Source organism: Episyrphus balteatus, chromosome 1, assembly GCF_945859705.1.
Source record: "Episyrphus balteatus chromosome 1, idEpiBalt1.1, whole genome shotgun sequence".
NCBI classification, from domain to species: Eukaryota; Metazoa; Arthropoda; class Insecta; order Diptera; family Syrphidae; genus Episyrphus; species Episyrphus balteatus.
This window is the reverse complement of record NC_079134.1, coordinates 108,676,473-108,691,894: the sequence shown is the minus strand read 5'-3', so window position 1 is coordinate 108,691,894 and position 15,422 is coordinate 108,676,473. Positions and strand designations below refer to the sequence as shown.

The following is a 15,422-nucleotide window of genomic DNA, read 5'->3' as shown; positions in this document are numbered from 1 at the left end:
ATTTTTCAAACAATTACCAAACGTGAAATATATACTCTCAAAGATTCCCATAAATTCCTCAAAATATTTTCGATTTCCGAGGTACTCATGTTTCGGAGCTTATTTTGAATACATAACCTGGGTTATTTTGTAAGATAAATATGTTTTCATATGAGTTGACACTTCTAAATTATATTTTAATAGCAAAAATATTAATTTTTAACAAAAAAAAAAGTGATTTATCATAAGGGGACGACACACTGTGCGATGGTTCAAAAACCGCTGATAGTACGTCTTTTGCAGTTACGTCACACGATGGATCAATAATCGTTCAAGGGATCCTTCCAAACCTTGCCTCAGTATTCACAGCTGAAGCGCAAGCTATCTACGAGGCAGTTAAACATCTCTCACATACTCGAGGCAAATATACTATTTGTACCGACAGTCTTTCTGTTTTAAAGGCTATACTAAACACAAGACATGAATCTAGTATGATCTCAAAGATCAGAGACATGCTAATTGAAAATCCCTCCAAGATCAAACTTATGTGGACGCCTGGTCACGTTGACATTGTGGGAAACGAGCTCGCGGACCAAGCTGCAAACTCGGCTCACATCTCTCCATCATTTATGTTTGAATCATACTCAAGAAAAGACCTCAACGCCTTCATTTTGGAAAAAATCAAATGCGCACGACAACAGGAGTGGTCAAATTATTTACACCATTACCAAACAATCAACCCCACCAGAATAAGTCCAGCCTACCCCAGCAATATATCTAAGTTCAACTTAAGAAACTATATTCGGCTGCGACTCGGACACACTCAAATAACGCACGGATACCTTTTAAAAAGGGAAACACCTCCAATATGTCCAAAATGCAATAACATCATCACTATTGCTCATCTCTTGGGCTCATGCTTTCTCTCGGAAAATCTTCTTCATGACCGCAACCAAGGCCAACACAACATCCCGGAACTCCTTCAAAACCCAAACAAAAACAACATAGATACAATAAACCAACTTCTCCATAAACATAAAATAAAAACATAATTATCATATGAATATATCTACATTTATATTATACAGACTATAAATTCATTATCAACTTAATTTATTTTACTCATTATTATTTATTTGAAATTATAACTTATTATTTTTTCACAAAAAAAAAAAAAAAAAAAAACACTAATTATAATTAAATTCATCTATCTAAGAACTGAAAGTACTATGATGCTAGCGTTCTTTAAACTCTATTAATAATAGATTTTAATTTATTGTTAATTCTTATAAAATAAAAATAAAAATAAAAAAATAAATATAAACAAAACTAAAGCCATGATATTAAACTGTAATACAAATAGAACATCTAATATTACCATAAACAGTCAAAGTATTGAGATAATAAGTGAAATAAAATATTTAGGTGTAATTATTGACGATAAATTAAATCTTAATGCGCATGTTGATTATCTATGTAGAAAAATATCTAAGAAACTTTATGTGTAATAATCTCATGATAAATAGGTTACAAAAACTTCAGAATAGAGGCATGAGAATTGTCTTACTATGTAATGGTTTTACTCCAATAAGAGAAATGTTGACAAAATTATCTTGGATGAGTGTTAATCAAAGAATAATGTATAATGCCATTGTTTTTGTATTTAAAATCTAATTTAATATATTGCCAAATTATTTAAATGAATATATAACCTATGTAAGTGATGTACAACCTTTTGCGTTACGCAATGCTAATAATTTTCGATTACCAATATACAGGAACTCAAAAACAAAAAATATGGTTCTAAACAGATGATTAAATATCTTTAATAACTTACCAAATGCATTAAAAATTGAACAGAATTTAAGGGGTAATAAAACCTTGTAAACCATGAAATCGAGCGTCATTTTCATCGGCGTATAAAACAAAGAAGAAATATTATTTTCTTTTGGTGTTTGTTTAGTTTAATTAAGTATATTAATAGGTAACAGAATAGGCTAATGTTACATTTTTTAATGATGTGAAATTTTTTAAATGGCGGTGAAGTTCAGGATGATATAAAATCCTGTGCTCCCATCGGGCGACCAACTTACTCCTACAGTTTTTAACCGATTGGGCTAAAATTTTGTGTGGAGCTTAAAAATACTATTCTCTAGTGAAGTACGTAGGATTTTTTTGAATTATTAGTTTTTAAAGAAATGGCATTAGTTTGAAAAAATTATTTCATTCCAAAAACAAAATTCGTTGAAAAAAAGACTATAAAATCGTTAAATTTTAATATTTCAAAAAAATCCTACGTACTTCACTAGAGAATAGTATTTTTAAGCTCCACACAAAATTTCAGCCCAATCGGTTAAAAACGGTAGGAGTAAGTTGGTCGCCCGATGGGAGCACAGGATTTTACTATCATCCTGAACTACACCGCCATTTAAAAAATTTCACATCATTACAAAATTTAACATTAGCCTATTCTGTTACCTATTAATATATTTAATTAAACTAAACAAACACGAAAAGAAAATAATATTTCTTCTTTGTTTTATACGCTGATGAAAATGACTCTCGATTTCGTGGTTTACAAGGTGTTAATTACCCCTTAACAAAATTTAAAAATCTTTTAATAGATTATGTTAAAAATAGTTTTATTTAATTTATAGAATAATAAATTTTTGTAATGAATTTTTTAAATGCAAATATTGCCAAATAAATGAAATAAAAAAAAAAAAAAATTTTAAATAGGTAATTTGAAAAAAAGAAATAATCTTATAAAATTATTTTTCAATTTTCTCATATGATGTCGAAGTTGGCAAAATGACAAAAAAAAAATGGAATTTTTGAACTTTGACAGCTTATAAATTCTAGGTGGTTTAATTGAATCACATTTTTGAAAAGGTATATTATCTTCTATCAGAAATTATAAAGAAATCAAAAATGGGTAAAATTTTACGAAGCTAGAATTTTGTCAATTGGTGAAGGTTCAACGAAAAGCGTTTTTTGCCCCTAACTCCAGATTTTGGGGGTGTTAGGGACTTTTTAAATACCTTTTCGTAATCACTGGGACTAGCTCTACAAAACGTGATAGGTCTCCGCCCGCGTATATTTTGAGTGTTACACAGTGTAGTTATTGTTAATATATAAAAAGTCACACATACAAACAAAAAATGTAAAAAATCTTCAGCTCGATAATATGGAATTTAAAAGTCAAAACCGTGAAATTCGATGTTTGAGGAATAATTCACAAAAAATCAACATGAAAGGTCTTTGAAATAATGTTTATGTTAATTGAGAGCAAAAAGAAAATAACTTGACACGTACATATGGGTCAAAATCATGGAGGTGGAAAATTTGATGTTCAGGCATTTTTTTTTAGTCAAAATAACATTTATTAAAAGCTTTTTTCTCATTAACCAATGAAATTAGTTGGTACGCATCTAAGAATATATTTGTTTCGGTTATAGTCGGAGAGGCGACCGTCGAGTTATTTAGCTCATAAGGTTAGAGGTTAAAATTAGTGTCAAATGAAAGATAAGTTGATACTGAAAATAAAAAAATAGGGTTGCCACTTCTAAAATGGGAACTTCCATGTGGCAACCCTATTTTAAAGGAAAATTTGTCACATAACTAATACATTCATATCTTTGTTGTTTGGCCAGATAAAAAAAAAATTTGAAAAGCCAAACGAAAGCCAAAATGTAAAAAAAATAATAAAATAATATAAAGAACGTAACCCTACAAATGTGGCAACCCCATCCAAATGAAAACAACACTGACAAAAATCTTCTTTGAACAAAACAGTATAACTTTTTATGCACTAGAAAGCTAAACTAAACACCATATTTTAGATAATACTCTCTTCTATCTAAAAAATGTTGGGTGCCACCTCGCAAATGCAGACAAGTACTCGACAACCCTATCCAAATGCTAAAAAACACTAAAATCACTTGTTTTTTGGCCAAAGTGTATAATATTTGATAGAGTTAAAGGCTGTTAAATACATCATGTTTAGCTTAGACTCTCTTCTATCTAAAAAAATGTCGGGTGCCACCCCGCAAATGCAGACAAGTACTCGGCAACCCTATCCAAATGCTAAAATTATATAGAAGAGAGTCTAAGCTAAATATGATGTATTTTACAGCCTTTAACTCTATCAAATATTATACACTTTGGCCAAAAAACAAGTGATTTTAGTGTTTTTTAGCATTTGGATAGGTTGCCACATGGAAGTTCCCACTTTAGAAGTGGCAACCCAATTTTTTTATTTTCAGTATCAACTAATCTTTCATTTGACACTAATTTTAACCTCTAACCTTATGAGCTAAGTAACTCGACGGTCGCCGCTTGGACTATTAGAAAAGTTTCCATTTCTTTTTTATTGCATCTAATATACCCAAAAAAAAAAGCGTTCCCGGACATGTCCATAACTCAAAAACTGAAAATCAAATGGCTTAAAATCACATAAAAGTTAATTATTTTTGAGTATTTCTTTTCTTAACACTACAAATACACAAAACTCTTTATTAATTTGTACATCTCCTACAAAAAAATTAAGTTTTGTTATTTTTTATCCATTGATAAAAGTTATCCCAAGAAAAATGCCGCATAATACCGACATTTATTAATGTATCAATATATTAATCATCTAACGTACAAAAGGGTTCTGCAAGAAGTTTTTTAAGTTAGATTTATATAGATTTATCATTCTACATCTTTTTTTATGGATAAATATATAAAATGTATGTTAGAAACTAGTACCGTACATCAATTAACCGTCATTCCAATATAATCTCAAAAATATTTCGTTTAACTTTGTGACATAAAAAATAAAAATAAATTAAGGTCAAAACGTCATTTCCGGGAACGCTCTTAGAATCTGAATAAATAATGTAGCTTTACACTCATAATTTTGCATTTTTTGGGTATTTTTACTCAGTATTCTATCTTAGTATAGCTGTAATATACACTTTTATCAAAAATATATCTAAGTTCAACTTAAGAAACTATATTCGGCTGCGACTCGGACACACTCAAATAACGCACGGATACCTTTTAAAAAGGGAAACACCTCCAATATGTCCAAAATGCAATAACATCATCACTATTGCTCATCTCTTGGGCTCATGCTTTCTCTCGGAAAATCTTCTTCATGACCGCAACCAAGGCCAACACAACATCCCGGAACTCCTTCAAAACCCAAACAAAAACAACATAGATACAATAAACCAACTTCTCCATAAACATAAAATAAAAACATAATTATCATATGAATATATCTACATTTATATTATACAGACTATAAATTCATTATCAACTTAATTTATTTTACTCATTATTATTTATTTGAAATTATAACTTATTATTTTTTCACAAAAAAAAAAAAAAAAAAAAACACTAATTATAATTAAATTCATCTATCTAAGAACTGAAAGTACTATGATGCTAGCGTTCTTTAAACTCTATTAATAATAGATTTTAATTTATTGTTAATTCTTATAAAATAAAAATAAAAATAAAAAAATAAATATAAACAAAACTAAAGCCATGATATTAAACTGTAATACAAATAGAACATCTAATATTACCATAAACAGTCAAAGTATTGAGATAATAAGTGAAATAAAATATTTAGGTGTAATTATTGACGATAAATTAAATCTTAATGCGCATGTTGATTATCTATGTAGAAAAATATCTAAGAAACTTTATGTGTAATAATCTCATGATAAATAGGTTACAAAAACTTCAGAATAGAGGCATGAGAATTGTCTTACTATGTAATGGTTTTACTCCAATAAGAGAAATGTTGACAAAATTATCTTGGATGAGTGTTAATCAAAGAATAATGTATAATGCCATTGTTTTTGTATTTAAAATCTAATTTAATATATTGCCAAATTATTTAAATGAATATATAACCTATGTAAGTGATGTACAACCTTTTGCGTTACGCAATGCTAATAATTTTCGATTACCAATATACAGGAACTCAAAAACAAAAAATATGGTTCTAAACAGATGATTAAATATCTTTAATAACTTACCAAATGCATTAAAAATTGAACAGAATTTAAGGGGTAATAAAACCTTGTAAACCATGAAATCGAGCGTCATTTTCATCGGCGTATAAAACAAAGAAGAAATATTATTTTCTTTTGGTGTTTGTTTAGTTTAATTAAGTATATTAATAGGTAACAGAATAGGCTAATGTTACATTTTTTAATGATGTGAAATTTTTTAAATGGCGGTGAAGTTCAGGATGATATAAAATCCTGTGCTCCCATCGGGCGACCAACTTACTCCTACAGTTTTTAACCGATTGGGCTAAAATTTTGTGTGGAGCTTAAAAATACTATTCTCTAGTGAAGTACGTAGGATTTTTTTGAATTATTAGTTTTTAAAGAAATGGCATTAGTTTGAAAAAATTATTTCATTCCAAAAACAAAATTCGTTGAAAAAAAGACTATAAAATCGTTAAATTTTAATATTTCAAAAAAATCCTACGTACTTCACTAGAGAATAGTATTTTTAAGCTCCACACAAAATTTCAGCCCAATCGGTTAAAAACGGTAGGAGTAAGTTGGTCGCCCGATGGGAGCACAGGATTTTACTATCATCCTGAACTACACCGCCATTTAAAAAATTTCACATCATTACAAAATTTAACATTAGCCTATTCTGTTACCTATTAATATATTTAATTAAACTAAACAAACACGAAAAGAAAATAATATTTCTTCTTTGTTTTATACGCTGATGAAAATGACTCTCGATTTCGTGGTTTACAAGGTGTTAATTACCCCTTAACAAAATTTAAAAATCTTTTAATAGATTATGTTAAAAATAGTTTTATTTAATTTATAGAATAATAAATTTTTGTAATGAATTTTTTAAATGCAAATATTGCCAAATAAATGAAATAAAAAAAAAAAAAAATTTTAAATAGGTAATTTGAAAAAAAGAAATAATCTTATAAAATTATTTTTCAATTTTCTCATATGATGTCGAAGTTGGCAAAATGACAAAAAAAAAATGGAATTTTTGAACTTTGACAGCTTATAAATTCTAGGTGGTTTAATTGAATCACATTTTTGAAAAGGTATATTATCTTCTATCAGAAATTATAAAGAAATCAAAAATGGGTAAAATTTTACGAAGCTAGAATTTTGTCAATTGGTGAAGGTTCAACGAAAAGCGTTTTTTGCCCCTAACTCCAGATTTTGGGGGTGTTAGGGACTTTTTAAATACCTTTTCGTAATCACTGGGACTAGCTCTACAAAACGTGATAGGTCTCCGCCCGCGTATATTTTGAGTGTTACACAGTGTAGTTATTGTTAATATATAAAAAGTCACACATACAAACAAAAAATGTAAAAAATCTTCAGCTCGATAATATGGAATTTAAAAGTCAAAACCGTGAAATTCGATGTTTGAGGAATAATTCACAAAAAATCAACATGAAAGGTCTTTGAAATAATGTTTATGTTAATTGAGAGCAAAAAGAAAATAACTTGACACGTACATATGGGTCAAAATCATGGAGGTGGAAAATTTGATGTTCAGGCATTTTTTTTTAGTCAAAATAACATTTATTAAAAGCTTTTTTCTCATTAACCAATGAAATTAGTTGGTACGCATCTAAGAATATATTTGTTTCGGTTATAGTCGGAGAGGCGACCGTCGAGTTATTTAGCTCATAAGGTTAGAGGTTAAAATTAGTGTCAAATGAAAGATAAGTTGATACTGAAAATAAAAAAATAGGGTTGCCACTTCTAAAATGGGAACTTCCATGTGGCAACCCTATTTTAAAGGAAAATTTGTCACATAACTAATACATTCATATCTTTGTTGTTTGGCCAGATAAAAAAAAAATTTGAAAAGCCAAACGAAAGCCAAAATGTAAAAAAAATAATAAAATAATATAAAGAACGTAACCCTACAAATGTGGCAACCCCATCCAAATGAAAACAACACTGACAAAAATCTTCTTTGAACAAAACAGTATAACTTTTTATGCACTAGAAAGCTAAACTAAACACCATATTTTAGATAATACTCTCTTCTATCTAAAAAATGTTGGGTGCCACCTCGCAAATGCAGACAAGTACTCGACAACCCTATCCAAATGCTAAAAAACACTAAAATCACTTGTTTTTTGGCCAAAGTGTATAATATTTGATAGAGTTAAAGGCTGTTAAATACATCATGTTTAGCTTAGACTCTCTTCTATCTAAAAAAATGTCGGGTGCCACCCCGCAAATGCAGACAAGTACTCGGCAACCCTATCCAAATGCTAAAATTATATAGAAGAGAGTCTAAGCTAAATATGATGTATTTTACAGCCTTTAACTCTATCAAATATTATACACTTTGGCCAAAAAACAAGTGATTTTAGTGTTTTTTAGCATTTGGATAGGTTGCCACATGGAAGTTCCCACTTTAGAAGTGGCAACCCAATTTTTTTATTTTCAGTATCAACTAATCTTTCATTTGACACTAATTTTAACCTCTAACCTTATGAGCTAAGTAACTCGACGGTCGCCGCTTGGACTATTAGAAAAGTTTCCATTTCTTTTTTATTGCATCTAATATACCCAAAAAAAAAAGCGTTCCCGGACATGTCCATAACTCAAAAACTGAAAATCAAATGGCTTAAAATCACATAAAAGTTAATTATTTTTGAGTATTTCTTTTCTTAACACTACAAATACACAAAACTCTTTATTAATTTGTACATCTCCTACAAAAAAATTAAGTTTTGTTATTTTTTATCCATTGATAAAAGTTATCCCAAGAAAAATGCCGCATAATACCGACATTTATTAATGTATCAATATATTAATCATCTAACGTACAAAAGGGTTCTGCAAGAAGTTTTTTAAGTTAGATTTATATAGATTTATCATTCTACATCTTTTTTTATGGATAAATATATAAAATGTATGTTAGAAACTAGTACCGTACATCAATTAACCGTCATTCCAATATAATCTCAAAAATATTTCGTTTAACTTTGTGACATAAAAAATAAAAATAAATTAAGGTCAAAACGTCATTTCCGGGAACGCTCTTAGAATCTGAATAAATAATGTAGCTTTACACTCATAATTTTGCATTTTTTGGGTATTTTTACTCAGTATTCTATCTTAGTATAGCTGTAATATACACTTTTATCAAAAAAGTTACAAGAAAACAAAAGAAAAAATTATACACTTTTTTTTTGTAGAAATCGGTCTCTGTCCCAAGGAATAAAGTTATATTTGATTAATTTAGGACATACATACTTCCTTAATATAATAGTATATAATTCACATTCATACTATTTCTAGACCCCTAAAGTCGTTTTGAAGAGATGGAAATTCAAGGTTATATTAGGATGCTCCCCTACAATGGTAGCCAATGCAATAAACTCAACGAAAGACCCGAAAAAATATCAGTTAGCATACAAAAATTACCAAATCCTTATTTTACTACACAGAAAATTATTATTTTACATTGTTGTCTCATTTATTAATTAAATACAAGTGTTTACTTTGTTTAACAGTCTTCTAAAAAAACTGATAATTTGCAAAACAAAAAAATTCTTATGAAAAAAAAAAATAGATTAAAAATGAATGAAATTTTATATAATTTTCTAAAACAATTAAAAAAAAACTGGATTAGTAGTAATCTAACCTAAGTTTTCAAAAAACCGAAAAAAATACATTTTATTTAATGAAACAAGAAACAATTCAAAGAACAATTTTTTTGTAAGGTAAATTTTAATTCGAAACCACCAATTTGTTTTTGTCTTATATTAAGCTTACTTAGTACGCTTCTAAATCGAAAAGAAAATGTTTCTAAATCTCCAAATTCAACAGCGAAAGTTAAAATTAATTTGGACCAAGAAATTTGACCTGAACAAATCGCACTGCTTAACTCAAATTTTTTTTTTTTGCTTGAAGTGACATCATATTTTACACAATAAAATTATATTTAAATTTCTAAAATTTTTAATAATTGCTGAATAGTTAATTGCATTATTTACTTCAAGAAGATATCTTAAAAATGAGCCAGATATAAGATAATGAAAATTGCCAAGAAAAACATCATATTTTTTCTTGTGAAATAGCCCCCACTTGAGACTCTGTATCTTGGGAACCAAAACATTTTGATAAAAAAAAACTTGTGGATTATGAAAGAAGGGAAAATTATCTGTGCAATCCAAAAAAAAACTTCGTACAATAAACTAATAAAAAAAAATCACCCCATGACCGGAATATTGTACTAGTCGATCGACTGTGCGTCGTTTCAAATCCAGAAGGCCTTAAGCCTGGATTGCAGTGCAGTGAACATTCGGAGGCGACTGTTAGAGACTAATTTGTACACTTGAAGTCCACGAAAAGTTCCGCTGTTAACAAAGAAATATGTTAAAATATAAGATTTTTGATCCTCCATGTTTAATTGTTTTCGTCATATACTTTGGAACATATTCCGTATTGGGTGGACGTCGGAAGTATTGTGGAGATCGAGTACCACCAAAGAGGACAAATTTGCTCTCATCAGTAAACAATATTTGACACCATTACTTCGCTGGCCAGTTTATGTGGTCTTTTACAAACTGGATACGCTTTTTAACATGTTTCGCGGAACTGCACTGCAATCCAGACTTAAAGCCTTCTGGATTTGAAACGACGTTGCAGAAGGCTGAACTTTGCTCATCTGGACATTCATTAATTTTTTTGTCATTTTTTTGAATCTTAAGACGCAAATAGATCATGAAATCTGAGATTTTTCCACTATTTCCTCTCTTTAACCCCCCCCCCCCCCCCCCCCCCTCTTCATCTGAGATTCGTCAATAGAAAACGACATGAGAATCAGAAGTCTGAATCTGGATTTTTATCAAGATTCACGCATACAAACACGCGCACTTTTACACACACTCCTCTGTTTGATATTTGTCTGAACATTTGTTGTTTTATTATTTTTTATACGCAGAGATTTCGTACACAATTTCAAAAATAGATTTCATATTCTATTTGCAGTGGAAAATCTGAGATTTTTACACAAAAATCTCAAAAGTCAATAGAATACGACATAAAAAATTTATGAAGAAATTAGTTTGGTAGCACAGAATTAAAACTCTTCAAAAAGTTAAGCCAAGAGAAATCTCCGGGCTAGGGTGTTGTTGTATTTAAAATGTGAATTGCTTAGCCCCCTGCGTTTTTTGTCCAGTTAAGCCCATTGGTAATAAAAAACACACCTTTTATGAAACAAAGTCCTTCGTGGAATAGTGAATGCACCTTGGTACATAAGAAATAGCGATCTATATCGTGAATTACAAATAGAAACGGTTACAGAAGTTGTTAAAAAATAAAAAGTCATACCAATTCTGAAATGGTGTCCGTCTTGAATACAAGAAACCATGTTCGGAGATTAAGAAGAACCAAGCCTCATGAGCTTATGGTCTAAAAAAACATGGGAAAGTATTAAAAGTTTAAACTTCCCCCAAAGTGATTTTACAAAGTTAAGAAAGAAAAATCTGATGTCGATCTCTCAAGATTGGTCTTGATAAAAAGGTGGTTCTAGTGGTTAAGAGTCCCACACTACTTGGTGTCGAATACTGCCAAGTGTCTTTTGAAGATTTCCTCCCGTCAAAAAAAAAAAAAAAACCTTTTATGAAAAAGAGAAACGATTTCAATCCTTGTGATCCTGGACGAATATTCGAGCATTCAACTGTTTTTTTTTTTGGTTGTGAAAATTGCAGCATGGAAAAAAAGTCAAAGGAGAACAGTAGCTAATTGGACGGGAAGTTTCAAACAAAAATTTCAACATTTTAAAAAGATGTGGAATTTGACTTGGATTTTCGGGAAGATTTGTTTTTGGGTTACTTTTTGAAATAAAGCAATAGGTAGTTAGAAACTTGGTTAACTTTTTGTTTATTAGAAAATTATAAATATGGTCACCGTAGGTATAGTAAGCACATCGATTCGATTTTCCCCCAGTGACAACTTGTGAGAGTCACAAAAAGAATTTATTATTTTAAGTCGTTGTGAGTGTGGTCACAATTACAAGTCGTTTGTGACTGTCACAAGTTTTGACTGTGGGGGAGAATAGGGGAGCTAGTATCTATTTATGTAAGTAATGAGTAGTTTACCATCTCTTACGGATCGGCGTTTGTTGAAATTTGGAAAATTCTGCTGCGAACGGCATTACCTTAAAAAAATACCTAATTTGCTTTCAAAACTGACCTTCCTCGTAGAATTGCCCTTTTGATAATAAATTACGAAAGCAAAAATATAAATTTTCTTTTTTACACAAAAAATATATACATAAATATGTTATTCGAACATACCAACTCATCATGATTTTTTTAAAGCTGTCAAGTAATTTTCTTAAAATGGAAAACTTAATTTACAATTATCTATTTTTCTATCCTATAATAAGTCTGTTCACTGACGTTGTGCTGGACAGAAAAGTACAGCTTTTTGCTGTTCATTGAGATTTTTTCTGTGCTGAACTGTTCTAGTTTCCTGTTCATTGACAAAACTAGAACAGTTTAGAACAGGATTTTCTGTTCTTGGTTTTGAGTCAGATCAGTGGTGCGTTCTTTTATTCGACAATGTTAACAATAGTTAACTTTCATCGTTCCTAAATGAGAAAAAAGTTACAAAGTGTAACATCGTGACGTCACAACATCGTTCCTAAATCCAATGTTGAAGTGTCAAATAGTTACATTTTGTTACTTTTTCCAACTCAGCTCCTGGACTTGAGTTTCAATGTTAATCTGTCAAACACAACTAAATGAGGAAGAGAGGGGATGATGTGAGAAGAGAATTTCTTGTTTGTTTCCATATTTGAAATTATTGAATGCATATGTTTGTTTCAATTTGCTTAGAATTCAATTAAAAAGAATTATTTCAGTACCAAATTAATTCTTTCTTGTTTATTCATTCATAAAATTACTCTCAAAAAATTTTCTTTTGACAGATCAACAAAATGTAACATTAGTCGTTCCTAAAGCAAAGTTGAAATTTTCTAACAAAATCAAACAAAAACAAATACAACGATTTTTTTGACATAACAAGAATAGTTAACTTTATTCAATAAAAGAACGGACCACAGGTAAGAACAGATGCGTGAGAAGTGTCAAAAGCAAAGCTGTCATTTTTTGTTTTTGTTTTGATTTAATTGTGCGAATATTTCTCGGGTGCTCGTGGTTTTTCTAACTAAAAACATTTTTTAATTATATTTTCCGCAGTAAAAACTCAAAAAGCAAATAAGCAAAAAATTCATATAATTTACAATTTGTTTTTTTTTTTTTTTATTTTGACAACTGACGTTTAAATGACTGTTCTAACTTGATCTGACGTTTCTCACGAAACTGTGCTGTCCTGTCCTGTTCTGATCTAGAAAAATCCTCGCTGAACAGACTTAATGTGTATCACCTTTTACCTTGTTTATAAGGAAATTTGAATCCGAATCCGAGTTCAATCCATAAGTCTGCTTCTACATGAAGACGCAAGGCGCAGAAATTATCTTCGAATTTCCTTTTGATTTTTCCTTCGGTGCGTCGCGCGCTTCTACATTCTATTCTATTCTATTCTATTTTTTTATAAGACGCAAATTTGACAGCTATTTTTTTTATTTTATCTTGTTCTCGTTTTCGTATATATTTTTATTTGAAAAAAAGCACCAAAATATACAAAACACAACATCAGGGGACTCTATGTGCAACGAAAACATTTAAATAAATTTATAAAAGTTACTATACACCCAAATAGTATACATCCGACGGAGCGAACTCTGCCACCGATGAAATCAATTAAAGCAAAACAGCAAAAAAAAGAACAAGATCAAAGAGAAACGTCAAAGTGAGTCTCAAAAGACCGGAGACTCACAGGCAGGGATGAGAATGCAAAGCCCGAAACATAGAGGAAGGAATACCTAGAGACGCGACTTCGGTTGGTTTTTCTCTTCCACCCTACAAGCTGCAATGAGAGGAAAAACTCCACAGTGCTTATATGTGGTAGTTTTCCCGTGCATTTTAAATGGCACCAACACATTCAACTGTGGAGTTGAGCTCAAAACAATTAAAAACAATTTAAGTGCTCAGTAGGAAATAAATTCATAAAAAAATAACATAATAAATTCAAAACACGAACCTTTTTTTTTTTATTTCCCCTTCAAGCAAGAAAACTGAGTTCAACAAAGAAACTCCGACCTCGGACCGCGAAAATCGGGCTTGCACTCACACACTTGCAACTTTTTGTGTACCCTTCAAGCAAGAAAACTGAGTTCAACAAAGAAACTCCGACCTCAGACCGCGAAAATCGGGCTTGCACTCACACACTTGCAACTTTTTGTGTATGAACACAAAGTCTAAGAGAATCGTGGTGAAAACTGAGAAAAAGAAAAAAAAAGTAGACAGACATAGCCAACAACAGCAAAAGCGTCATTTTGTTATTTTTTGTTGAAGTGTTTGGTCGCGTCGTGTCTCGTGTCGTTGTTTGTATAATGTTAGTTTATTAATTATAAACAATTTTATTAAATTATAAACAATATGGAAAACAAAAAAGGTATGTTTTATTATATCGCTCAAAGTGTTTGGGTTAAAATGTTGTTTCTTCTTGTGTTGTAGATGTAATCTCTAATGATGAAGAAAAATCTAGAAGGAGAAACATTCGATTGGGTATCTAAAAAAACACCAACAACAGCAGCAACAACAAATAAAATAAAATGAAAAAAATGTATTGTATTTTATATTGTATTATATTGTGAAAATTTCGTTTGCCAAAATTAAATAAAAAAAAACAGTTTCAGTGAAAAAAAAAATAAATCTTGTTCTTTTTTTGGTCGCAAATGCGATACGTCATCCCTTTTTTATTCCTCTTTCTGGTAGGTTTTCGCTGCTCCGACTCAGGTCCGCCTTCGGCTCCGTTTTCTCGGAATGGAGATTTTCACCACACCAATACATATGCAATCGACTTCGCGGTGATTATAATTTCCATACTAATTTGAGCCGCCTTCGGACCAGTTTCTGATCCGAAGTCGGACTCAGCTCCGCCTCAGGCGGAGCGGATTCGGACCGAGGTCGGACCTGTTTGCTTGAAGGGTATGAACACAAAGTCGAACGAGAATCGAGGTGAAAAATGAGAAAAGGAAAAGAAAGACAAGGCCAACAAGAGCCAAAGCGTCATTTTGTTATTTTTTGTTGAAGTGTTTGGTCGCGTGTGTCTCGTGTCTCGTGTCGTTGTTTGTATAATGTTAGTTTATTAATTATAAACAATTTTATTAAATTATAAACAATATGGAAAACAAAAAAAATATGTTTTATATATCGCTCAAAGTGTTTGGGTTAAAATGTTGTTTCTTCTTGTGTTGTAGATGTAATCTCTAATGATGAAGAAAAATCTAGAAGGTGAAACATGCGATTGGGTATCTAAAAAAACACCAACAACAGCAGCAGC

At 30.4% G+C, this 15,422-nt stretch overlaps 1 protein-coding gene across 6 annotated transcripts in view; it reads right to left on the bottom strand.

The window, feature by feature from the left end:
• Positions 1 to 12,454, bottom strand: part of LOC129906393 (protein cycle) — a 99,648-nt gene extending 87,194 nt beyond the window's left edge. Inside the window, exons 1-2 of one of the 6 annotated variants that reach the window (XM_055982145.1) lie at positions 12,308 to 12,454; positions 12,204 to 12,221 (exon numbers count right to left, since the gene is read on the bottom strand). In XM_055982145.1, the coding sequence (XP_055838120.1) occupies positions 12,204 to 12,221; positions 12,308 to 12,318 (29 nt within the window). In that variant the 5' untranslated portion in view covers positions 12,319 to 12,454. Of the gene's footprint in view, positions 1 to 11,918; positions 12,080 to 12,109; positions 12,222 to 12,307 lie in introns of those variants that run through there. The other 5 variants (XM_055982149.1, XM_055982147.1, XM_055982144.1 and 2 more) reach the window with 5 other exon arrangements.
• Positions 12,455 to 15,422: the final 2,968 nt, after the last annotated feature.